General features: G+C 32.8%; 1 protein-coding gene and 1 long non-coding RNA gene across 6 annotated transcripts; one reads left to right on the top strand and one right to left on the bottom strand.

The window, feature by feature from the left end:
* Nucleotides 1-1,730: 1,730 nt before the first annotated feature.
* LOC141388128 (uncharacterized) lies at nucleotides 1,731-27,295 on the bottom strand. Of its 5 annotated transcripts, none has more exons than XM_073958182.1 (6): nucleotides 27,179-27,295; nucleotides 26,874-27,013; nucleotides 9,309-9,482; nucleotides 3,572-3,940; nucleotides 3,229-3,497; nucleotides 1,731-3,165 (listed from the first exon to the last, which is right to left on the bottom strand). In XM_073958182.1, the coding sequence occupies exons 3-6, from the start codon at nucleotides 9,388-9,390 to the stop codon at nucleotides 2,896-2,898; spliced, it is 990 nt and encodes a 329-aa protein (XP_073814283.1). In that variant the 5' UTR covers nucleotides 9,391-9,482; nucleotides 26,874-27,013; nucleotides 27,179-27,295; the 3' UTR covers nucleotides 1,731-2,895. The 5 variants fall into 5 exon arrangements, with proteins under 5 accessions (XP_073814283.1, XP_073814284.1, XP_073814278.1 ...); XM_073958183.1 differs by having other exon boundaries at nucleotides 27,072-27,234; XM_073958177.1 differs by having other exon boundaries at nucleotides 26,874-27,295.
* LOC141390880 (uncharacterized) lies at nucleotides 14,607-15,496 on the top strand. Its single transcript, XR_012409509.1, has 3 exons — nucleotides 14,607-15,225; nucleotides 15,281-15,334; nucleotides 15,398-15,496. It is a non-coding gene; the product is annotated as an uncharacterized lncRNA (long non-coding RNA).
* Nucleotides 27,296-27,773: the final 478 nt, after the last annotated feature.

Consider the following 27,773-nt stretch of genomic DNA (forward strand, 5'->3'; position numbering starts at 1 on the left):
ACACTGTTTGCTGGGTAGATTTTTCCCACAAAAAGGCACAAAATTCTCCCACAATTCAAGATAGAGAATGTATACTTTTTTCCCATGGGAACAAATTCCCAATTCGAACTTCATTCAGAATATTTTTATGAAATTTCATATTTTAAGACATCTACACGACAAAATTATTGCAAATATTTATAATCGCCATGTGTTTGCTTAACAAAAGCATACAAAATGTACTGTAAAATGTCATTAGTAGACTTCGGATTTTTCATATTCTTATATGACAAAAACCTGCAAGAATCTAACACCAATAAAAAATTTTCCTTTATGTTATCGAACAAAACAAAAAAAGTAGTACAAATTAGTAGATTTTTGCAGTTCTGGAACAGACCATATGTATTGAAATACGAGAAAAAGAGTCATGGTTGATTCTGTTAACGCAGCACAGCAAGTAAAAAAACAAATCAATTTCAAAAGAATTTTTGGCAATAATTATTAAAATATATTGGAAAATAACCATAATATATACAATCTTTACAACTTTTATTCATTTCCGTAATATAACCTTCGGGTTTTTTAAATCAGACGACTAACGTTCTATTGAAAACGTGTTAGTCTCCTCAACGACACGACAACGATCACACAAACGTACATACATATATGCCAAATTATTGCAATGCTACTCCATTTTCCGAAATGCCTTTTCTTGAATAGGATCGTTATTTTTGAACGTAGAAGCTTGAAATTTTTCAAGGGCACGTGTTTTAGTTTTATTTATTTATTTATTTTTTTTTTTTTTTTTGAGATACCTCTTCGGAAATTTATGGTGACGATATGTAATAACACGCAAAAATATGTAATAATTGAGAAAAATATCCGAATTTATCTTTTTGATTTTTTTTTTTTTTAATATGCAAAATACGAGTTCTAGCGATCATTAGGAATAAGTAAAACTAGCGATATACTCGTTAAACACCTAACTAAAATTACTCCGTATCAACATACAATTTTTAAATTCGTTACAAACTTAAAAAGTTCCGATTACTTTATACACAAAAATTATTTTTGCCTACTAATTAAAAAAATGCTTACACCAATTCGCACATTCTGAAGAAAATGTGCTTATTAGAACATCACACATCGCTGACTCCATTCACTTAAAAATCCATAAATCAATGCACGGTTGTTGAATTAAGTGAGTTGTGCTTTTGCTAATCTAATTCAAAAATCTCGAATTCAATGCAAATAGGCATTTTGTATTAAAAAACAAAATTACAGCTCCCAAAAGTATGCTATAATAATTTGGTGTAACTAATTTCGAATTTCGAAATTTCAGCTCCCATGGTTTGCTCTTCCCACGTCGTTTAGAATATGGAAAACGTGGGAATGGGAAATTTCGCTCCCATGGGAAACAGTTCCCATGGGAATGTTCAGAATAGGGCTGTATTTGTTCCTACCACGGCAATCCCACGACAGCGGGTTCTTTCGTACCGCATTAACCCGGAACCATAGTGTTTCGGCCAGCGGCTGCCAACCCAGCATTAAACTTATGCTTCTACGTAGGTTTAAATATTGCTACAACAACAACAACCACTGGAAAAGGCTTTAATATGTTTTAACCGCGGTTTTACGTTTTAAACGTATGAATGAATATATGTGTACTTCGCGTTCGGAGTTAGATATTGCTGTAAGTTAAGGGAAAATATCGACATACAGAAACAAACTATTAAATTACAACAAGGTTCTTACTTTTGGCACAAAAATATGACAAATTTTATTCTCACAAATAATATCCACAAAAATATATTTTTTACACATGTATGTATGTATACCTATTTTAGAAGAATTTTAATAAAATTAAAGATTAGTTTAAGAACCATAAAATCTGCTATTAACACCAGAATAATATCAATCAATAGTTTTATGTTTTAACTTTCAGTCGAAGACAAAAAATATAGTATCAAAAATGACTACAATAATACTATAAGTACACTTAGAGGAGAGGAAAGGTAAGACGAAAAATACTCATCGTCCGATACTATGACTATACAATAGTTTCCTGTCTTTTTTCTTACAATTTTTGTATTTTATTTTAATACTAATTTCTATGTTGTATATATTTTTTAATGTCGGACAAACAAAGAAGACTATTAAATAGTAATGAAGTGAAAAAATATGTTATGCAAAATAAAGCTCCTGAAGCTCAGAAAATGAAATACAAGACAATACTATGCATTGAGTGGGATCACAATATAGACGCGATGTGACGGCTTAACTTGCCAATCAATCTCCTAATGCGGGGGGTTTTTTATCTGGACAAGTCAACGTGTAGAAGGCTTAGTTGTCAAGTGCTTGTGGTAAGACGGCTATGCCACGGTTGACCTCCGTTCTATCCACTAAACTGACTCTCCTGCAACACAACAACCAACTGTAGTAGTGGGATGGCAATGGTGTCAACTACTTTAGACAATTTGGAGTTGTAAAGGAGATAGAAACGGTCGCGGATTGTTGTAAACAGACACCGACTACTTGTTATATATGATAAGATATTCGTATTTTCTTATCAGACATATATCTCATGGCTTGGCAAAGATATCTACTCTTTTATTTTCTATCATTTCCAAAGTATCCAGAATAAACACAAGGGACCAAGGAGTGGCCGTTGTTACGATGACTTAAACGCATCCTCAAACGCAACCTACTACTTTATCTATTTAAGTCTTTTTTCTATCGTCTTGTACTATAAAAACATCGATGCCTTATATATCGAACAATTTAGTTAATTAATGTATAAATTATATATAATATTTCTGAGTTTTATCCGACATGTGAATGGAAAAACCATATAATGGGTGCAGTCTACAGATTCTAGCACAGCACATTTAAACTTAAAAGATATGTTTTTGACAATTAAAGAAACAAAGATTTGGGAAATAATTTTTGTTCGACATAGTCATCAATAATTTCCTTAACGAGATCGTTAGTAACTTTTGGATGTTTTAATTCATAGCCGAATTCTTTTAATTTGGTGTTATCCAAATTGAGATGTTTATGGTAGAGCTGTTCTTCATCCAAATAGGGTGTTAATGGTGTATTTGTTAGGCCATTTTGTTGACAAATTTCAGCCCAAGGTTCCATGTGTTTATCGTTAATTTCACTTACAGTATCCGAGAGACTCAGCTGCAAAAACATTAGAAAAAATTATATTACATATGTATATGTGAACCAAACAAGTTTCTTTACCTTAGTTAGGTTTGACATCACTATACCAAAATAGTCAATATTTATGGAAAATATGTCGCCTAAAATATCGCTTATAGTTCCCTGGGTAGATTCTGCATCATCCACAATATTGTAAATTTCTCGGTGAGCATTTTCACTTAAAGCCAACTGCCAAATTGCAGCGGAAACATCATCGACATGAACTGTGGCAAGTCGCATGGCGTCGTTCCACAATAATTTCATAGTTTCGTTTAAATGTTTATAAATGGCAGCAATGATAATTCGTGGCACTAAGGATAAAATAAAACGAGTTATGAAAGATGGAAAGTTCATACTATACACAAAGAACAAACTATACACTTACTCAAATAACGTTTATCACCGATACCATACACAATTGGGAGACGGACTATAGTATAACTGAAATTCTCCATTGATTGTAGTTCTTTCTCAACCTTTAATTTTTGTTTTGCTACTGCAGTCCATGGATCAGTCTTACAGTCTTCTTTCAGTGGAGTTTTTTCAGAACTATTTACACAGCCAGAACTTAATTCTATGTAACGCCTTGCCTTAACATTCACCGACTCATTTATACAATTCAGACTCAGTTTTAGAATTCCTTCTTTGTAAACAGCATCAGTTTGATTTGGTCGAGTTTCGGCAGCACAGTTAATGACGATGTCCCAAGAGCGACCAGTTGTTGGATGTGGAACAAACGCATTTTTACAAGAACCTTAAACGGCAAATAAATTGAATTAATGAGATATTAATGTTGAAATAGGGTAATGATTTCCTGTTGTGAAAATGAAAGAACTATAAATGTCTAAAGTAACGTTTATTCCATTTAAATTTTAAAAAGGTCACGTACAACCCATTTTCAAATCATATTTCTGTGAGAAAATACTATGAAAAAATTCTCAAATAATTGTTTCTTGTTGCACGAATGATGAAATAGCATTTATTCCATTTAAAAATTGAAAAAGGTCACACACAAGCCACATTTAATTAATATGATATATGAAATATAGTTATATACAATATAAAATGATATATTTATATGTAATGTTATGATGATAAAAATTAATGAGAAACACATACAAAAAGCCGTGGTCCCCAGGAATCCCCAGCATAATTCTTAAAAACTGTCACAACTTATTCCATTGTCACTTTTTTCCAATTACTCCCTAAATCATGGCTATTTTCCCACATTTTGGAAAGTCTTATTTGGTACCTCTTCATAAATCGGACAGTTTATCAGACGTATCCAATTATAGAGGAATTGCAAAACTACGTCCAATTCCAAAACTATTTGAGAAACTTATTACTGACGTAATTTCCCATAAAGTCCAAAACATATTAAGACCTTATCAACATGGTTTTCGTAGTGGACTATCCACTGTCACGAACTTAGTTCAATATACCTGAGGTCATTAAAGGTTTTAGTCAGCAAAAGCAAACTGACACGATCTATACCGACTTCAATAAAGCATTCCATAGAGTTAACCACAAATTACTAATTTACAAATTAAATCGCATCGGATTCTGTAAAAAATTATTATCTTGGATCTCATCTTTCCTGCAAGATAGATCACATGTTGTTTTATTCGAGGATTGTTATTCTAAATTAATAAATGTTCCATCAGGCGTTCCTCAAGGGAGTCATCTGGGTCCCGCATTGTTTCTATCGTTTGTAAATGATTTACCAACGTCAATAGCACATTCCAATGTACTTTTGTATGCAGATGATGTCAAAATCTCAAGAACACCTCCAACTACTTCATGAGGATTGAAATAGCTTCTCCCGTTGGGGTGACCTTTAAAACATGTCTTTTGCATTAATGAATCTACTCTAATATCTGTGGACTCGTTTGTTGATCTAGGGATCCTATTGGATCCAAAACTAAATTTAATGATCATGTAATATCGATGGTTAATAAAGCTCATGGAGTTCTAGGATTCATCAAACGGTGCGCAAAGGAATTTTCTGATCCTTATGTCACCAAGCAATTGTTTGTGTCACTTGTTAGACCCATACTAGAACATGGTTCTGTAGTATGGCATCGTTATTACACGATATACTCCGATATAATTGAATCTGTTCAAAAACAATTCTTGTATTTTGCTTTAAGAGGCTTTCATTGGAATAGCGTTTTCGTCCTGCCATCTTATACCAGCAGACTTAAGCTAATTAGATTACCAACATTAAAAAGTAGATGTGTAATGTTCAATACAATTATGGTACAAACACATTTTAAATGGCGATATACCTTCAGATTTCCTTATTTCATCTATTAGAATAAATATTCCTACTAGACCTAGTAGATACTATCGTTTCTGTCATATTATTTTTCGTCGAACAAATTATGCTATTCTGTAACTTTTTAACAACTTTACTCATTGTTTATTTTAAAACAATTTCATTTGTTTGTTTTGTAGTTGGTACAAAAACAAAAGACATTTTAACAAATTTTTAATCAATAAAAGTTACAGAATAGGCCTACTGGAGAACCAGTCTGTAGAATGTGCGATGATTTTAATTCCTTATATTTTATTGTAGACTTTGGTTTAAACATAAATATTATTAAATCTAGAATAATTTCGTATCTAAATGAGTAGAATATGCCTTATGTTAGTACTGGCTGTTGAAAAATATTCTGTCGCTAGTATTCAATACTCAATTTTATGTCATGTGGCTCTACAGCTTATTTTCCGTTATATATCCAAAGTGCTGATAAATAAAAATTTTTAAAGCATTTTGTGCAGAAGCTTCTTTTATGGAATCACATTATAATTTAGATTTTAGTCTTGATTCACTTTGGCAGATTTGTTGAGATGTGTGTTTACTTATTATGTGTAAAGTAAGCCAGCTTAATCTCAGATTTGTTGTTTCCGAATTTAAAAACAAGAAGTTCTTTAAAGTGGGATGTAGTCAAAATTGATTTACTTTCGGGAAAGGCAGAGAAGACTAGTTTCAATCTTCGCCACAAGACCTCATCAGTTCTTTTATGCCTTGTTCATACTGACGGTAATTCGCTCTCTATTCGTTGTTCGACCCCCAATTACAACTTAATTAATTAATTTTTCACACAAAATATTGTGAGCGAACTACCATTTTTGTACATTGTTCAGTTTAAATTACTCTCCGAACGACGATTAAATATATCCCATCTCTAACAAATGAGTATTTAACGAAATAAATTAATTATGACTGGCAAAATACAAAATTTATTAAAAACACAACAACTTTTAGAAAAACTCAAAAACATGAATGAAAAGTAAACGCTTGAACGATTGGTATACATTCAAAGCATAGTAAATATTTTATCTTTCATAGCAGTTACATTTCTTGTCCATTGTTTCAAATTCGCGTATAAATCTCGAAAATGCCTGCCTGAAAGTCTGTATACCAAAAACTTATTTTGGAAGATGTATCTCTCATTAATTTTGAAAATAGAAAATTTAAAAAATTTATTGGAAATACCAAAACTTTGAGAAAAAATAGAAAACATGAATGAAAATAATATAATTTAATATCAAATAGATATTTTATGGAAGGACAATAAATTTTCCAGTTCATATGAAGTAATCGTACATGTCTTTTGTATGAAACTTCCTTTAAAATCTACAAACAAAAACTATGAAAATATGAACTATGCTGGTATGAAGCATGTACCATTTCGCATGAACGGGTTAATTGGTGTACATAATTGTGTGAGCGAACAAAGTAATTAGAGCTCTGGTATGAACATGGCATTAGCTCTTTGTATTGCAACAAGGAACTCTTCCCCAATTTTAGATTTTATGTAATCTTAGGTAAAAACTCATCCAAATACATATCATACAGGAATACGAGGTTGTAAAAAAGTCATAACCCTAATATTCATGTTAAGACTTTAGTTCGTCTTTAGTCGGACTTAGCGAGTAAAATCATCTTAAGCGAAAATCAATTTTATAATTACGTAATTTAACAGTAACGACATTAGAACGCAGGTCATTGAGTCAGTACCAAAGTATTAAGCAGATGATGCAAGAGTCTGTGATTAAGAACGACATCCTTACGAGGCGTCATTAAAAATCTAAGTGATCCAATTGCTAAAATTTCTGCCTTATGTGGCATTGAGATACCCTTCGTAAAAAAATTAATAATTTAAAATAAACTTTTGTTCCGTTCCACAATGGTCCCAAATCCAAATTTTCTGGCCAAAACTATTTCAACGTCCATTTAGTATTGAAATTAGTTATTACTTATAATAAATGTGTACAAACAGCAATTCTTACGTTTTATAGACCAAAATGACCAAAAACTGCCAACATTTGTTGAACAGGGTGGTCCCGTTGTATGGGGTCTAAACCAAAACATTGACCTATGTTAATAATTTTTGGTACGAAGGATTCATATCTTCCAAGAGGTCAGAATAACAAATTTCAGCCGAATCGGTCATAAAGTGTCGCTAAAATCCAAAAAATATCTAAAATCGGACGGTACTTTTATGTGGGGGCTATGACAAAAAATGGAACTCTTTTCAAAAAAATGTACATACTTGTTTTCTACACTCTGAACCCCTTAAATATGACTTTTAAGGAAAATCGGTTGATAGATGCGGGTATTGCTGTTCTATTTCAATTGGATACTACGTACAATCACAACAGGTATTTACAAAAAATTCTCCCATCTTGAAATAGAAAAATCCACTTTATTTTAACTGTGGCAAATTTGAGCAAGAATTTATTTCTCAATTTATTAGTTCAGTCCCCCAGCTACCTTCCGAAATCAATTTGGAGGTGGACAAACTTGGACATTTTTTTAAAAGTTTAAGAATATTTAAAAAGTATTTGTAACAAATAATTTTTAATATATATATATATATATATATATATATAAACTTTGATTTTATTACGCTAATTTTACAAATTTCATCGTTCTTTTTGTAAATGTTATGAAAGTACTCATTAACAGCTTCCCGATTAATAATAACTTTGGTCTCACTTCTGTATATTTATGCAGCGACGCAATACAACAAAAATTGTATATTTTACAACACAACGTCTGTTTTATTTTTACATAAAAAAGTGTCAACTTTGGTACTGCGCCAATCAACGAATACTAACGTTATTTACAAAAACTAATTATTTTCAGATGACTTGATGTGTATTTTATTATTCTGTGCAAAAAAAATTAAAATTTCGAAACTTCAAAAATAGGGTTTTGGTCAAAAATTTCCTGATTGAAACCTATGTGCGTTCTCTAGATTTGCATTTGTCCATAGGAGAAAGTCGTAAGTCCCCGAAGGCCGCCTATTAAAAAAATTTAATTTAAAATAAAATTTTGTGTCCGTTCCCGAGTCTTGCACCTGTCCACAGGAAAAAGTCTTAAATCCCCGGACGAAAGCCATCTAGTTAGAGAAAAATGTATAATTTAAAATAAATTTTTGTTCCCGTTCCCTAGATTTGCCCCTGTCCATAGTAGAAAGTATTAAATCCCCGGCCGAAGGCAGGCTATAGCAAAAGAAAATTATAATTTAAAAGAAAATTTGGAACTTTAATGGCCTATATCTTGGGAAGTATGGACTTCCCAGAAAAGCTATATATGTATTTTTGTGTTCAGGACGAGACCTACCAATGTACAAATTTCGAAAAAAATCGGGTGTGCGCGAGTATTCCCGTCTTGTTCCATATATATTTGTGATCAGGGTGACGAGACCTACCTTTGAAAAAAATTTGGTCCCGATCCGATATTAATGAAAACATTCAACTTGGTCCATCGACTGTACAGCATCAAATATCACATCCGTACTAAAGAGTTGAAATAATTACAGTCAAAACGCCATCCATCAATCATGACAATCAATTTACCCAACTTCAAAAAGTTGTGTACATATATAACCTTGCCATTATTGTTTGCAAAAATGACCCCACCTTGGTCATGTCTTGTTTAAAATCATCTGTCGATTGTCTGGGTATGTTTGCACAATTCTTATTAATGACATCGCTGAGAACAGCCATGTCGAAGTGTATGTTATGTATGCAGTATGTATTTTAATTGTAATCAACCACTCATAATGATTCACACTATTATTTCAAATGATTAAATTCCTACTTACTTGCATTTATCAAGTTTGCACTGCAGAATTCCACTTTTTCATTGTCGAAAGCCTTCGATTGTTTTGCATTCAACCATGCCATTTGAGGAGGCGTTTTATCAACCACACGTATTTCAGCGGTCAAGTTATTGTCCACCAAATATGTCAATAAATTGCGTCCAACGAAACCACAGCCTGAAATTGAGAAAATTATGCACATTAAAAAATTCTAGATGAAGGATTATCATAGCATTCTATATGTAAGCTTTGAGAATATAAATAAGCTTTGCCGGAACAACTCTAGTTTAGTAAAAACTCTCCGATTTTTTTTGAAATTTTTTCCAGAGGTAGATATTGTTGCGCTGATCACGGAAATGTATAATTTTCTTGGGGGACGGACCCGGTTACCCGGTTATTGGACCCGAAAGTCCGGGTACAAAACCCGGCTTAGACCCGGCTCTACTGAACCGATTGGGTATCATTGGAAAGCTTATAGAAATACCTATCCAACAAGTGGTCATATGATGGGATTATTTTCAGGCGGTCAGGTGATATAACCCAAAAACTTGGACCCGGTTTTTTCCATAAAACCCTCAAAAAGTCGAAAATGGATCCATTATGGGCGCCCGCTTAATATATGTCAGATTACAGCTCGCACTTTAACCTTTCCAAATTGGTGCTATATGTTGTAATACCTTCCCTGGATCCAGAGATATGGCCCTTAGAATCTCGAAAACCCGGTTTCTCCAAGTGGACCCGGACTTTCGGGTCCAATAACCGGGTAACCGGGTCCGTCCTCAAGAAAATTATACATTTCCGTGATCAGTGCAAAAATATCTACCTCTGGAAAATCGGAGAGTTTTTACTAAACTAGAGTTAAGCCGCTTTGCCGGTGTAACAAGTGGGCACGCAAAGGAACCAACAATTACTCATTCTCGGGTGTTGTAACGTACCTCCCAGTAACAGAACGGTTGGTTTTTCAGACATATTTGCTTCGAGTCTGTCTACTATGCAAGTTTAGGTCTACCAAAAAAAAATTAAACAAAAAAGATTAAAGATGCAACCTATTTATACAGTTCGTTGATTCACAAAATTCTCAAACTTTTTTTTATCACACAACTGGATCTAAAGATCGAAAAATGGGTAGCCAGATGGTATCTGTAAATTGAGACATCACGAGTAGAGTTGTATAGTTCATCAACGAACTAGTTCCATTGAACGATTCATTTGAAAGAGTTTGAAAGAGTGAGTGGTACAATAACCCTGTAGGAAATGTCAATAGTGAATCTATACTGACTTACTACTGACATTGTCAACAGTACTACTGACAAACTGTAGACAACTAATGTAATTTCCTATAGACATTTTGTATGAACGTGTCATTCGAAAGTCAGTACTGACAACGGAACTAGTATGTCAATAGTAAGTCAGTAGTTCCTGAGGAACCATGTGTTGACATTGGAGGTAGTGATTCAGTACAGACATTCGAGGTAGTAAGTCAGTATAGACAATGGAGGTAGTGAGTCAGTATAGACATTGGAGGTAGTGAGTCAATAGTACCAGATTTTCAATACTAAATTTTTTAGCTTATTTGGAAGTTTTCATAAGCTCTGTTCCTTTACGTGCAAGAATCTTCAAGTTTTACCACTTTTTACTCGAAAAGCGTTCCTTTACTTCTGACATCACACAATTCATATGAGAGCAGTTCACAACTTTTGCTACTTCTGCCGGTTTTACCATTTTCAAAAGTAAAGGAACAGACCAATAGATAAAACCATGGTACAATAATTCTTAGGTAGGCCACAGCTAACAGCTGATTACAATTTTTTTTTTGTTATGGCTTAATCTGTCAAAACCGTGTTGACATCCAGAGTTGATATTTATTATTGATCAACAAATTCAACTCTGTTTTGTTTTCATTTCAACATTTCGCTCTTCTTCTTCTTTGTATACTCATCCGTTATCATTCATCAATACAATTTTGACGTTTTACGCCATAGCGACAGGGTTGTATTTTTTTGGCGATTCTCATACCTGGCCTACCTATGAATTATTGTACCATGGATAAAACTATATAGCTGTTTTATCTATACGTTTAATAAGAAGATGAATGAACATTTGTTTGAATACTATATTTCATTAAAGAATAAAACAAATAATATTGAAAATGCTAAAAACGTACAAATTGCGTATTACAGTATTTTTATCTTTTTAATTGGCTAAGCCAAAGATTCCACATAAGTAAAAATTAGTAAATAAAGACAATGTTTTCAAGGCTGCTTAAACATTTTAACATATAAATAATAAAAAACGTTTTCGTTTTATTTTCTTGGCCAAGTCCCACCAATGACTTGTCTGCTTAAAATAGTTCTTCTTCTGTTGCACTTAACGTTTTATCAGGCGATTCGCTGAATGTTGGTATAACATCTAGGAATTGAAAATAATAAACATGTATAAATAAACATATATAAAAAATATGTCCTTAAATTTGCTTGCCTATTACAGCTGTATAACATTGGAAAAATCTTACAATCGATTTTTGCCAAATAATTCTTCAACATAGTAATTCATTATTATGTTTAGTTGCATTCAGCATTTCCAGCGAGACGGGACAATATATACATCAGGCTCCACAATGTTCTCTAAAGGTTCCACATAATGTCTAATAGTCCAAATGTCACCACAAATGTTGTTAGTCGCCTCAGAATTCGTACTTTGCTACAGAATTGTTTATTTTTCACATGTCTTTTATATTTTCTTTTGCTCATACTTGTTATTGAAATTATATGCTTTAAGTTTTCACGATATTTTATTGATTTTTACAAAAACACTTTTTTCACCAACCGCAAAAATTATTTTACGCCAAACAATTAAGAAAATTAAAAAAAGGATGTTTCGTTGGGCTATCATCTGTCAATACACACAATGCTTCTTCTTATTAAGGTAAAGGTATCAATAGTTGACAACCTGGTGACAAAGTGTTGACTTTGTCACCATATTAGTAGACAAAGTGGCGACATGTCAACACATGACCCCACACTTCCTACAGGGAAGGTAGAGGTAGGGCAGGGGCTCAATTCTTGTTCTATGAAAATTTGAAATGAAAACTTTTATAAAGGCATTAACTGTCAAATGAAAAATTTTATAAAGAAAATATTTTTCATTTAAAATTTTCACAGAACAAGAATCCAGACCCAGGTATGAAAATCGCTGAAAAATACAACTTTGCAGCCATTGCTTAGTCTGTGTTTAGACACACAAATTTCTCGGGAAAGTAAATTGAGTTTTTTGGGAGAGAGCGGGGAGGAAAGAGCTCCTCAATACTCTTTCGTACCCCCTATTGCCTAAAAACTAAATTTACTTTCCCGAGAAATTTGTGTGTCCAAACACGGACTTAAAGGTCAAAGGCATGTTGCAATAATAAAGATGTATCTGCATAGTTAGTCCGTTTTACAAAAACATATGGAATGTACATAGTACAGTTTATGTGTTAAAACTACGAGATAGAGCAAATAATAATAATAATTACTTTAGCTAGGCTTCAGAATATTGCTGCTAGAAAAGTGTTCCAAAAATAACAAAAGTTGTACCCAAACTTATGACAGTAAAAAAATAGGTCTGTACGATAACTCAAAAGTTTGTACAAATTTCTACAAGCTTTTACAAAATGCTGTTCGATAACAAACTTGTTAAGTAAAAGAGAAATGAGAAGTACTTGCAAGTAGTTGCAAGAACTTGCAAATACTTTTTACTTGCGAAGTTATCGAACAGGCCTAATGTCATTCTCTTATTTTCTACTTGACAAGTTTTGCTGATCTAACCCGGCGTTTACAAATGCTAGTATTGGTAAAACAATAGCAAAAATGCAAACCTTTTTCACAAATACATTTATAAATTGTTAAATATGTATAGAGAAAAGTGTGAATGTATTGGTGAAAATGGTTTATAACTTTGCTATTGTCTTGCCAATACTATCTGTGTGTAAACGCCTAGTAACATCGTGATTGATGACATCCGATTTGCAGATACATTTCAGCTAGAATTTCTACAATATTTGTAATTTTTCCATTCCCGTACTTTTGGAACAAATTTCAATTAATATCAATATTTGTTCTAACGCAAGTATTTATTACTATGAAAAATTAACAATTTAATGCTAAGTTTACATTTACGAAATCCACTCGATTTCATCTGTCAATTCCATAGCTCAAACGTCAAATGAAATCTCATCTGAAATCCATTGGATTTCATTTGACGTTTAACCTATGGATTTGACAGATGAAATCGAGTGGATTTCGTAAATGTAAACGTAGCATAATTTTGCCATGCAAATAAAAATCGTTTGCCCTTGTTTTTAATTTTAAGATATGAAGTTGCAGCAGAAGTTTTTTTTTCGAAAGTTCCCACGCCTCACTTTCCCACCCCTGCCGACCAAGGGGGGCGACATCCCTTTTCATAGGGATTGCGTACACACCATGATCCGCATCATGATGGGATATGAGAAGGTAATCGATAACCAGCTACAGAATCTACTTCATCAGCCAGTTTGTTAAACGTTAAAGGATACATATACTACTCATTTAAAAATATAATTATGTTATTTTTTATAACTTCTAAATTCATGCCAAAATCTATATTATGCTATGTTTACATTTACGAAATCCACTCGATTTCATCTGACAAATCCATAGGTTAAACGTCAAATGAAATCCAATGGATTTCAGATGAGATTTCATTTGACGTTTGAGCTATGGAATTGACAGATGAAATCGAGTGGATTTCGTAAATGTAAACTAAGCATTACAGTTTAAAGTAGAGCTGGCAAACTATCGATATCGGCCCCATTCGATTTTTTCGATATTTCCGTTTCAAAATATCGATAAAGTCGATACTATCGTAGATTTTCAGCCCTATTTATTCAGAATCCAAAATGGCCGTCAAATGTGTCTTGTTTACATTTCGTATGTCATTGAAATGTTGTTGAAAAATTAAATTTTTAAAATTCGGTACTCTATTTTTGCGGATTTAGAGGTGGAGTTAGAAGAGATTTGTTCCACCCCAATTTGACGAAATCATTTCACTTTCTATTGTTACTGATTGGTCGGTCGGAGAATAGTTAAACGTAGTTAAACGTAGAGAAGCAGTTTTAATTAATATAAAACAAAAATTTATCATGGGAATTAAATTGCCCGAAGTCATAAAGACTTTCTGCAGTATACTTCCATGCCTCTGTTCGTTATCATGAGTTTCGACTCGGCTGAACTTTATTGAATTGGGTATCTCTCCCATTTATACATCTGGCTTGATTATGAAATTGTTGATCATCATCCAAATATTTGGCAACGGTTTGATACTGTTGCTTTGTTTGGATGAATTGTTGCAAACCCTGATTTTGAAAGCGCCGTTAATGCCTTGTTCCATTTGATGGCCACACGTAACGATAAGGTTGGTGCCATGGTACAATAATTCTTAGGTAGGCCACAGCTAACAGCTGATTACAATTTTTTTATGGCTTAATCTGTCAAAACCTTGTTGACACGCAGAGTTGATATTTATTATTGATCAAAAAATTCAACTCTGTTTTGTTTTCATTTCAACATTTCGTTCTTCTCCTTCTTTGTTTACTCATCCGTTATCATTTTTGCGTTTTAGTTATTTCGTTAGAAAAACTAATTTGTTTGATAACGTCTTAATTGGTTAGAAAAGTGTTTATTGCAAAATAAAAATGAGGTATTGTGTTTTATGTAAAAGAACTGTTTGTATTCAAAAACGTTTCTTCAGAGTTCCAGCGGACAAAGAAAAAAGGTTACGGTGGTCTGCAGCTAGTGGTGTTTCATTTGGGTTGAAAGATCGCGTTTGTGAAGACCATTTTCTTACAGGGGATATAATTCTTCGGAACAAAAGATGCTCCAATTGTTGCTGCAAAAAGCATTCCGGAGTAAGTATGCAGTATATGTATTGTGTTTAGATAAATATTAACGACGTGTTTCCAGAATGATTGGCCAGCACTTTTCGCAGGACGAAAACAATATGGAAGACTTCACGGAGTAAGCTTTCTAAAATGAGTTTGACGAAAAAGTTATAATCTGATATATGAAATTTCAATTTAGAATGGAAGTGCTGAAATCGATAGAACGAGATGATCAAATGGACAACCAATTCAGAATGGAAGTAGAGTCGGAGTACCAAATGGAAAACCAAGGAGAGGAGTAAGTTGATAATATTGCTTCGCATGTATTTTTTCATAAGATGCACACATGTGTCCACTGTTTTCAGTTTGGTCAAGTTCAAGTTTTGACATAGACACCATGTAAACTTTCTGGTACTTTGTTATTTGGTATTGTGCGGTCACAGAACATAACATGAATATACATTCATATATTTCCCATATTTTTGATTGGATAAACCAATGTGACATTTTGAATCTTCTGTGGACTTCCTTACTAGAACCGTAAATATGTATATGCAATCCAAAGGTCCTTGACATTGTAAATCCGCACGAAGATCACCCCAAAAAATTGTTTTGTTCTTATTGGTGAGTGTGAGTTCGACATGGCCAACTTTTTATAGTCATTAAGACTACACTCAGAGCTACATCATTATAGCAGATATCGTTTAAGGAAACTATTTGTGAATGTTTATTTCGACGTTCTATTCATTTTTGCACTTAAGAATCTTCAAACTCGATTCCGCTGAAAAAATATTCACTTATTTCTGTTTCAACAAAAAACCGAAAGAGAATTATGCCAAGTTTATACTTGCGCTCCAAAATCCACTGGATTTCACGAAATCCTGAAATACACCCCGGTGTTCACACTTATTTTTTTGTTGATTTCAAACATATCACAATGATCAAGGTGGATGCATATGCGCAGCTGATCGAACATGGATTTTCAAAACAAGTTGTTGTAAATTGAATTAAGCATCAAAAATATACGACAATATAGAACTTTAAAACTTTATTTGGAAAATTATCCTAAAATGATCTATATATCGTATTAATTGTGTATAGTACTAACAAATGAAAATATCAAAAAATGATTTTATCGTTGAGACTTCGTTATAATAAATTTTAGCTCTGTTCCAGAACTAAAAAGTTTTTACAATGTTTACCACTTTTACACATTTTCGTTCCCTTACACAAAATTTATATGAAAATCGTTTACGACTTTTACAACTCTTACCACTTTATAAAGTACGGGAACAGGCCATTTGATAGATAAAAATTGTGCTCAGAACCTGCACAAAATTAGTACTTGCAGTAGTTTTCCCGTTTAGTGCTAAAAATGCGTTCCCATACTCCGAAATCTAGCAAGACTTGCACTTCTCTTTAATTTCCGTCATTTTTCCGTTCCCTTATTTTTTAAGAAATTTGTATGGGGAAGCAAGTTTTGACAATTCGCTCTTTTTTCTAACATTACCATTAAAAAGTACGGGAACACAATAAAAAATATCATTGTAACAAAGTAATTTAATATTTTTTTCACATTGTTTACAAATTTTGATACTAAAATTTTTTGTTGCAGCAATTGACCATCTACCTTGTTTATTGTGATACGTGAAAAGTGTTGCAACTTTTGGTACTTTTTAGGCAAAAGCAGGGTTGTATATCATGTGTACTGTGATTTCGATGTTGATTTCGCTGAAATCACGAAATAAGAGGATTTCATTTTTGTATGCGAAATCATGATAAATTTTGCTTGATTCCGTGCGAAATCACGAAACGCCTTCGAAATCACGAAACGACGCCAAATGTAAACTAAGCATTAAAGGTACTAAGGTACCTTCTTCATTTAGACCTTGTAGTCACGGGGTACAATGGTAAGCACACCCATCTTCCACTCTGTATGCCCGGCTGAAATGTCAGGGTCGGTATCCCCGGGTCACACTTTTAACGGTGTCAAAAATACACAGCATAAGTCTTTTTTTTTTCAATTCATTGTGAACTATATGTAAATGGCAACAGTGAACATAGAACTAACGTCCGTCCGTTTGCCTGTCATATTGGATTAGTTGCATATGTAATGGAATCTGATGCGGTATACCATTGATATAAAATATATTTTCTGATTTGTAAAATACACAACATCTACCCAACGAAGATAACATATCTCATATGCGAATCAGTCTACAACAATGTTTCCCAATCTTCTTATATGAAATATCATTCGTATTTCTTTACTTTTACGTCAAACTAATGCTTGGTTTACATTTGTCGTCATTTCGTGATTTCGAAGACGTTTCGTGATTTCACGCGGAATCAAGCAAAATTTACCATGATTTCGCATACAAAAATGAAATCATCTCATTTCGTGATTTCAGCAAAATCGACATCGAAATCACAGTACACATGATATACAACCCTGAGTTTTGTTTGGTTTACATTCGGCGTCTTTTCGTGATTTCGAAGGCGTTTCGTGATTTCGCGCGGAATCAAGCAAAAATTATCATGATTTCGCATACAAAAATGAAATCATCTCATTTCGTGATTTCAGCGAAATCAACGTCGAAATCACAGTACACATGATATACAACCCTGTTTGTGACTGAAAAATTACCAAAAGTTGCAACACTTTTCATGTATCACAATAAACAAGGTAGATGGTCAATTGCTGCAATAAAAAATTTTAGAAACAACATTTTTAAACAATGTGAAAAAAATATTAGATTACTTTGTTACAATGCTATTTTTCATTGCGTTCTCGTACTTTTTTAATGGTAATGTTAGAAAAAGAGCGAAATGTCTAAAATTGCTTCCCCATACAAATTTCTTAAAAAATACGGGAACGAAAAAATTACGGAAATTGCAAAAACTGTAGCAAATCAACGTATCAGCTATCGTATTTAGATGATAATGAACATGTTGCTAGTTTCTACTATGCCAAAATTGTATGGCAGAAAACAGGAGAATAGGGTATTATTCGGCGCTATTTTTGTTTAAAGAGAAGTGTAAGTCTTGCTAGACTTCGGAGTGCGGGAACGGGTTCTATACACAATTAATACGATATATAGATAATTTTACGATAATTTTCGAAATAAAGTTGTAAAGTTCTATATTGTCATATTTTTGATGACTAATTCAATTTGCAACAACTTGTTTTGAAAATTCATGTTCGATCAGCTGCGCGTATGCATCTACCTTGATCATTGTGGTATGTATGAAATCAACAAAAAAAAAGTGTAAACACCGGGATGTATTTCAGGATTTCGTGAAATCCAGTGGATTTTAGAGCGCAAGTGTAAACTTGGCATTTGCCTAAAAAGGTACCAAAAGTTGCAACACTTTTCACGTATCACAATAAACAAGGTAGATGGTAAATTGCTGCAACAAAAAACTTAGTATTAAAATTTGTAAACAATGTGAAAAAATATTAAATTACTATGTTACAATGCTATTTTTCATTGTGTTCCCGTACTTTTTTAATGGTAATATTAGAAAAAAGAGCGAATTGTCAAAAATTGCTTCATCATACAAATTTCTTAAAAAATGCGGGAAGGGAAAAATGACGAAAATTGCAAAAACTCTAGCATAAATGTCAAAATCAACGTATCAGATATCGTATTTAGATGCCAATGAAAATGCTGATAGTTTCTACTAGCTTTTTTGTATCAAAATTTATTATGATATCTCATTTTTTATTTTTTCATTTATTAGTACTATACACAATTAATACGATATATAGATAATTTTACGATAATTTTCGAAATAAAGTTGTTAAGTTTTATATTGTCGTATATTTTTGATGACTAATTCAATTTACAACTTGTTTTGAAAATTCATGTTCCATCAGCTGCGCATATGCATCTACCTTGGTTATTGTGATATGTTTGAAATCAACAAAAAATGAGTGTAAACAACGGGGTGTATTTCAGGATTTCGTGAAATCCAGTGGATTTTGGAGCGCATGAGTGTAAACTTGGCATAAAGCCAGAATATACATATCGCACCTGTTCCATAAAAGGATGGTATAAGAGGACAGTTCAGATCAGTTTCGATAAAACTTTTTGTGTTATGAAGAAGAGTTATATAATACCCCGGTTACACTATTGAAGGTTAACCGACTGGGTTTAATAGATCCAGTGGGTTAATCTTTGCTGGTTACATTTAGCTTTTCGAGGATATAAACTGTCAGCTGATGTTTGTTTACGTATACATACAAAATAACTAATAAAGTCGCGTGTTACACTTTTACAATTTCTCGTATGAGATATCGTTCCATTTTTGTATCAAGGTATCAATCGTACTTTTTGTTAAAAAAGTGTCTAATGAAAAAAAAATAAATAATTTTATGATTTCCAAATAACTTTAGATTTATTAACTCCATAAAATCTTATGCGACCAATCGTAAACGTGTAAGGCCATGTTTATATTATAGCCTTTTGCAGGGTTAACCTTCTTAATGAGGATTTATTTGACGTATACGTAAAGGAGTTGACATTTGAAACCCAGTAGGTTTGTTAAATCCGGTTATATATAAACGTACTATAAAACACGACAAACTCTGTTGGCAAAACAGTTGCAACTTTTGGTACTGTTTGAATAGAGTTGGATTTTTTTGCACAAATACCGAATACAACACTGTATTTTTGGTGGATTTGTGCCGGATTTAAAATAAACCCAGTCGTGAGAGGATTTAATATTTGTATGGCAAATCCGGTCAGATTTGACCAGATTAAGCAATAAATCCTCATGAAGTGGGTTAACCCGGCAAAAAGCTGTAGTGTAACCGTGCTATAAAGCTGGACTACCCACCCACCTTGTATGCTGCATATCCGAGTTCGATTCCCAGTCCAGCAACATCAAATTTTCGAAGGTGGCAAAATACCCCTCCAGTGTAAAGTTTCGACATTTCCTGAGTAATACTTCTCTACAATGAGTGTCTTAAGGCAGGCCGTTCGAACTCGTCGATCAACAGCAAGTCCCAGATTATTGAGCTAATATGAACCGGGGAGCGCTCACTGTTATAAGAGAAGTCTTCCTTGTCCCTTCTGGGATGTTTATGGAACAATATTGCAATCTCAAGTAAATATGTACATCCATAGGAAGATCAAATATTATATATTTGTCAAACAGACTATTGAAAATCGGGACTGTAAAATAGTCCACAATAATGTTTTTGACAACAAACTTAAGAATCAGTAGTGCGATTCTGTAACTCATTTTTGCCGTTACCCACAAAAATCGATAAAATTAAAACGCAAAATTATGAATGAAAACTATAAATAAAATTGACATCGTAGAATCGGTAGAGCTTAGCGACTGCTTTTTATACCCTACACCACCTTATTATTATTGTTACTAACAACACCTTACCCTGCGTTTACAAATGACAGGACAGTTGACTTCATGTATTGATTGTCAGAATCCCACAACTTGCCTGTGTGACGTAGGCGTCCAGACAACTGCGAAAACAGTTGTAAAATTATGAATGAAAATCACTGATTTCTTTTTGTTTTCCGTTCACATATTTTGTTTTGTACATATTCTTTTGTTTACAGCACATTTGAATTATCATCTCACTTCTTTTTCACAAAAATGTCAAAAATTTGCCAACCCGGCTGTCTGTGAAAAACTGATGGACAGCTGAGAGACAAACGACAAATGTATGCATGTGTTAGTAAATCAGAGTTGTAGTTGAAGACAAACTGTCTGGTGTAAACGCCTAGTTAATATAATATTCATGTTTTAATAATTTTTAAAATTAATAAAAATTAATACCAAAATAAATCTCGTGTTTGAAAACTTTGCATATGAAAAGAGTAAAGTATTTACAAGAATTGTTTAAAATTCATAGTCGATGGTCAGACTAGCACGATTTCAACATGACGACGTCAAGTTTATAGGCGAGGGGTATGAAGTAGTGAAACCCATGTACATGGTTTTCTGTGTTTGTTGTGTTGCCTCTTCTTGTTGTTCGTTGCAAGATTTTTTCTTCCAGTTTCTTTCATTTTTATTTTCTCAAGCAAACGTTAAGAACAAAGCAAGCATAAAAAGATTTATTAAAAACATTAAATTAATGAAATAGTGAAAATTTAACTATGTATTAATATTAATTTAATTATAAATGTTAATTATTTTGTGCTGTTTTTAGTTTATTTATGTTTGTTTTGTTTTTATTGGTATGAGAAACACAACAAACGCGAATGTTAAAATAAAGAGGACACGAACAAATCTGATATTTCACGTTAACGTGTGTGGACACTAACGAAACTTGAAAAGAAATTTTAACGAAATTGGTTTCAAGAAACCTTGCTAGTCTGACCATCGACATATACACAAATATACAGTCAACCAAAAAAGTCTACATACACCCTATAAATCTCGAGTTTTAAGGGTAAAGAAGCTTTTTTTATGAAAATCCAAGTACGTAGTTCTATCTCATATCCCTAATAAAGAATATTAATTACAACAAAAATATATTCCATAATACGAATAACGCTAATTTTATTAAATTTTTATTTATTTATTTATTTATTTATTTATTTATTTATTTATTTATTTAAAAATCAATACATAGAAAGCTTCCTAGCCAATTATACATGTATTGAAGATTACAATAAAAAAGCTAATACTATGGTAGTAACAATTATAATTCAAAAGTTAATAAAAATATTTAAAGATAATTGCATAGAAAAAACGATAAACGGCTCCCCAGCCATATGAATATTGCATGTTAATAAATGTATAAAGATAAAAATCTAAGTTTTATTTTCTTTTATGGTCCCATAGAACAGATAGATGTATTTTTGAAAATAAAAAAAATATTAAGATTTTAAGATTTTTTGTTGAGAAACGAAAAATACTATCAGCAGGGGTGAGCAAGCCTGTGTGCAAGCACACAGACAAATTGTGAAAACGTACTATTAGTTTTTTGTGAACCATAAACAATTTAAAGTTTATGCAATTTTTTATTTATATTTTTTAATAATTTGCATTGTATACGATTTTAGACAACATTAATGTACAAAAAATTCTGAAATAAGTAGTGAAACATCAAGAAAGATTAAATATTAATTCTCTCTAAAATTTTCCTCTCTCACAATTCTGCTCAGCTCTGCTATTAGCTTCCTCTTAAATGTGATGTTAGAATATGAGAACATTTTCAAGGAACTCGGTAAATAATTCCAAACTCTATAAACCCGAACCAAAAACGAATGCTCAAGTGCAGAATTTCTCACCAAAGGAACTTCAATTTGCACGTTTCGTGTTGAGTGTATAAACAAAAACTGATCTACCAATAATTCAGGCTGTTGATATTTAATAATTTTATAAAAATGTGAGATATTCCTTGCTTTAATATAGACCTTAAAGCTGCAACCAAGAAATACTTCCAATAACTCGAACGTAAGTACGTGATTATGTACACTTATTTGATAGACATATCTAACAATTTTCCTAATAATACTTTCAATTTTATCCAGATTATAGTCCCAGGTCCCGGAAAAAACTTCAATTCCATAATTTACCAACGACATCAATAACGAAAATGCTAATGTTTTTCTCACAGATATAGGAGTATACGCTTTTAGGCTATAAAGTCTTCTTAAGATAAGGCAAACTTTCCTTGATATATCATCAATGTGGTAACTGAAATTAAGATTGGAATCAATAATTACGCCAAGACATTTCATAGAATCCACATTATCAATAAATGTGGCCCCAACCTTAATTCGGAAACCAGAAGAGAACTGATTACGAGAGTGAAAAAACATTGCCTTAGTTTTAAGAGGATTTAATTCCAACTTATTTTGTGACAGTAAATTAGAAACGTAAAGAAGGTGGGAGTTTATAGAGTTATCAGAATCAAAGGACTTAAATAATAGAAGAAAATCATCTGTAAAAAGACATAAGGATCACAAATTGGGCTTTTTACAGCAGTAACTATGTCATTAATGTATGAAAGAAAGAGAATAGGACCTAAAATTGATCCCTGAGGTACACCAGAAGTCACATAATCAACAGTAGAATCAAGACCATTCACTGAAACATACTGTCTACGATCAGACAGGTATGAGTAAATTAAGCGACACGCCGTTTTAGAGAATTTACATTTGTCACGAAGCTTTTCAATCAAAACGCAATGATTAACACGATCAAATGCTTTAGTGATATCCAAAGAAACGAGCATACAGCTGGTATGATTGTTCAATTGTTGTCTAATGGATTCAGTAATAGAGAGCAAAGCCGAAGTTGTATTATGTTTTTTCCGGAAAGAAAACTGAAAAGGGCTAAAAAACGATATACGACGGTAGTGTTCCAGAATTTGGTCCTTAAGAACATTCTCAAGTATTTTTGATAACGCAGGTAATATGGAAATCGGCCTATAGTTTCCAATAGAGTTTTGGCGATCCTTAAGTATCGGAATTATTTTTCCAAGTTTCCATATATCAGGAAAACTGGAGACAGTGAGAGCAGTATTAAATATATGCAACAAAACAGACGAAATTGCGGGAAAAATTTGTTTAATAAACTTGATCGGAATACAGTCATAGCCACAGGCGTTTGATTTAATAGAATTTAGTGATGCTGACAGCTCATATTCAGATATACAGCGGAAGGAAAACGAATCAGCATCCTCAACAAAACTGTCAAAATTAAACGAAGAATTATCAGAGGGACTCATATTGCTTAGAAAGTTATTTGCAATAGTCTGAACTTCACTTACATCAATTTCTGAATTTTCACGTTCAATGCAACCTAATTGTCGAATTTTTCTCCACAAGTTTACACCATTGACATCCTTAAAATAAGAATTACCAAACTGATAACGAATCTTTCTAATTATGGACTTAGCCTTATTTCTTAAACGCTTGTAAGCCTTCCAGTTTTCAAGACTTGGGTTTCTAAGATAGACAGAGTATGATACATCCCTTTCCTTCCTAGCCTGCCTTATTTCACTACAATTCATCCACAAGGAATCCTTACAATTTGCCCTGACTCTTGCTGTTGGAACATTGGCGTGCAGTAAGTTGATAAGATTATTCAACACAGATAATTGAGAGTCAACATCATTAGTATTGTAAACAGAACTCAGGTCAAATTCATTTATTAACTGAGAATAATCATTGATTTTGAATTTGTTATAATCTTTAAAGTCAATAAATCTTTGCCTCAATTGAGATTCAAACCTAAGAGATAAAAAAATAAGACTGTGATTCGAAGAAAGAAATGGGTATTGAATCTGACTTTTGTAGGCTACAAAAGATGGCTGACTTAAGAGGAACAAATCAAGCAAAGAAGTACTGTTAGTGGGATTGTTAATATGTGTTGGCAACGAATTATGAATGCTATGAAGACCACATCTATTTGCAAGCGAGCGAAAGTTAAAGGATTTTACAGGATCGAACAAGTTATAGTTGAAGTCACCCATTACTACAATATTAGAGTATATGTCAAATATACCTGAATGAAGACTTTCAAAAACATCAATAGCACCACTGGGTAAATAAACCACACCAACAATAATAGAGGAATCGATGCCGAAAATTTCAACAAACAAGGACTCACAAACTCCATAATCCATAGCCCTAAAAACAACTTTGTAGCGTAGATTTTTGGATATGTACAAGCATACACCCCCTCCTCTATGAGAACAACGATCATTTCTCACAATGGTATAATCCGACAGGTTTAAAGAACTTGAGCAAATATTGGGTTTAAACCAAGTCTCCGATACTCCCAAAATATCCAATCCACAGTCACCAAAAATTAGCTTAAACTCTTCCAACTTAGTATTGGAGTTAGAAGGACATAAGCTTTGAGCATTAACATGACCAATATTAAGGTTTCTCAATATTCATATATTTGGGGGAACCGAGTAATGGAAAATATATATAACATATTAAGGGATATAAATAACAATTTCAATATGAAAAAATTTAATTCATTTATAGTGGTTAGACCACTTGAAGCTAGTAAAAAAAAGGAGTAAGCAACAAACTCAAAAAAATTTAGAGTTAACGAATTGACATTGAATAATTTAAAAGTTATATCCATTGCTTTTAAAAAAATCGACACATTCACATTAGTGTTTCTCTATTAATAAGAATAAAGCCAGAGATTTTGTTATCTTTTTTAAGTTTAAGACAAATTTTCCAAATTTTGTTGGCCAGATTGGAATAATTATCATTAAGATAAACACGAGCATCGTCGGAACCACCAATGACATCAGAAACTTTGAGTGATTTCAATTTATAGTAGGAAGACATAACCTCATCTCTTTTTCCAACATTCTTGAATTTAATTAAAATGGAACGGCCCTTTCTGATGTAGATGACGCTATCAATAAGCTCGGGAACAATATCCACCTTGAAAATTCCACAGATTCGTATAGCAATATCATTTAATTTATCAATTTTATCGGGAAGGCCAGTAACAATAATGTCCGATCGATTTAATCTGTGCTGAAGACAATGATTCTGGAGCTCAAGCTCCATGAATTTATTTTTATAAACACGATCATGAGACCCAACAAGATCTCTGCACTCTTGCACATCATCCCTTATCTCCTGGAGTCCCTTTGACAAATCGGATCGAATTTCAGTCGCCATGTTTTCAAAAGTATTCTTCATTTCCATTTGATCTTTTCTAATATCACTGGCAAGTGAACGAAATGAGTCCCTCATTTCAGCAAATTGCTGTCTAATCTCCGCCTTGAAACCATCATCAATATCGTTTTGGGAATTTCCTGGATTTCCTAAACACTTGGTGCAGGTGTATGAAAGGTGTGCGATTTTAGTCAACATAGTGAAAAAAGACTTAGATATATTTTCACAATCTGCATGGAACCATGTATTACATTTATTGCAGAGAACACAATTTGAGCCAGTTGTGTCTACTTTACATTTGCCACAAGGAAAATTCATTTTGATCAAAAATTAGTTGGCTTATGGGTACTTTACACGATATGTTTTTTACATATGAGTTGTCACTTTGCATATACATTTTGTATGGCAGAAGTGACAACTCATATGTAAAAAACATACCGTGTAAAGTACCCCTTAGGTAACAAAGTTGTTAATTATAGCGAATGTGGTTGCAATGAGAAAAATGCAAAAATGTAAACAAATATAGCACAAAGCTGATTCGTTAAAGGTGAACGGCGGAAAAAATAAATTAGCATTGAGCGATGATGGCGGCTAACAAGATCATTAGAACGCCGACGGTGTAAAGCAGGTTCATTGAATTGAGACGGCGTTAAAAAAAAATTGTACGGCATATGGTTCTTAAGTAGACAGCTTATAAATCCTCCTGATGAAAAATAACAGCAACAACAATTAACCGTATGATCCACACAGCAACCAACAACAAAGCGCTTTATGACAAGGCAAAAATTGGCGAAATAAAAATTATTTGCAAAAATACTCAATGTCACATTGAAACTTCATATGTCCGGAATGTACAAATTATTTTTCCACACAAATTAAGCACTTTAAGTTCGCTCCTTTGTTTAAAAGTTTATTTTTCACGATTATTTGATTGAGAGGTTGCTTTTTATAAACTAACACAGTACAGCGTTACCAAACGGAAATTTAAAAAAATAATAGGAAAAAGTGTACATACACCCAATGAAATATTAAGATTACCGTAAAATTTATGGAATAAGCAATAGAAATTTTACATTTCATTGCTTTATAGAATGTCTCTGGTTGTCTATGACATAATTTAGACAAAATAGGAACATATATGTGGATTAATTGCCGTTATTTATTCGTTTTACGAAATCCTAGAAACAAATGAAGTGTATTTACATCTGTTTTTTTTTGCGTCATTTGCTTACGCACACAATCGCACATACACACGGATACAATAACACATACACACGCACACAATAATTTTAATTCCGAAAAATAAGAATTTCACAACACTAATGTTTACCAAATAACTTTACTTAATTCAAAATTGAAAAAAATTAATTTTTGCAAGTTTTTTAAACATTTATTTACACATTTGTCATCGTCTGAGTATTTTTGTTTTTCTACAACACACACAAACAAACAAAGACATCATAAAACAGTTGCATTTTTTGGTAGTTTATGACGAAAAAGCAGGGTTGCGTACAATAGTATGGTGTTTTCGTGTGTTGTTTAGAATAAATGACGCAGCTATCGTCATTTAATTTTGTATGGTAAATGACGCAAAATGTTGCCTGTTTTAGCAAATATATGACGAAACAGCTCTAAATGACGAAAAAGTTGCTAATGTAAATTGGACATCAAACTTCGCGTATAGCTCGTTAAGGCGGACCCTTGCAGATTTCTTTGAGTTTTTCAGTCTAGTAGTTTATGAAACCCCAGAAAATACAGTGGGACTATTAATTTTGGGATCCAAGAGCGCTATGAAGTTTTTCTTGTGGATAATATATGCTCCTGAGCTTCGCTAAATATACGAATTCCTGAGTTTTCTCATAAATTTTATAGTTTTCACAACATTCCAATTCAATTTTTTGTAGGCCATGGAGTTAAAGTTGTGGATATAGCCATATG

This window comes from Musca autumnalis, unplaced genomic scaffold (assembly GCF_047663935.1).
Source record: "Musca autumnalis isolate F117 unplaced genomic scaffold, ASM4766393v1 scaffold_1, whole genome shotgun sequence".
Taxonomy (NCBI): domain Eukaryota; kingdom Metazoa; phylum Arthropoda; class Insecta; order Diptera; family Muscidae; genus Musca; species Musca autumnalis.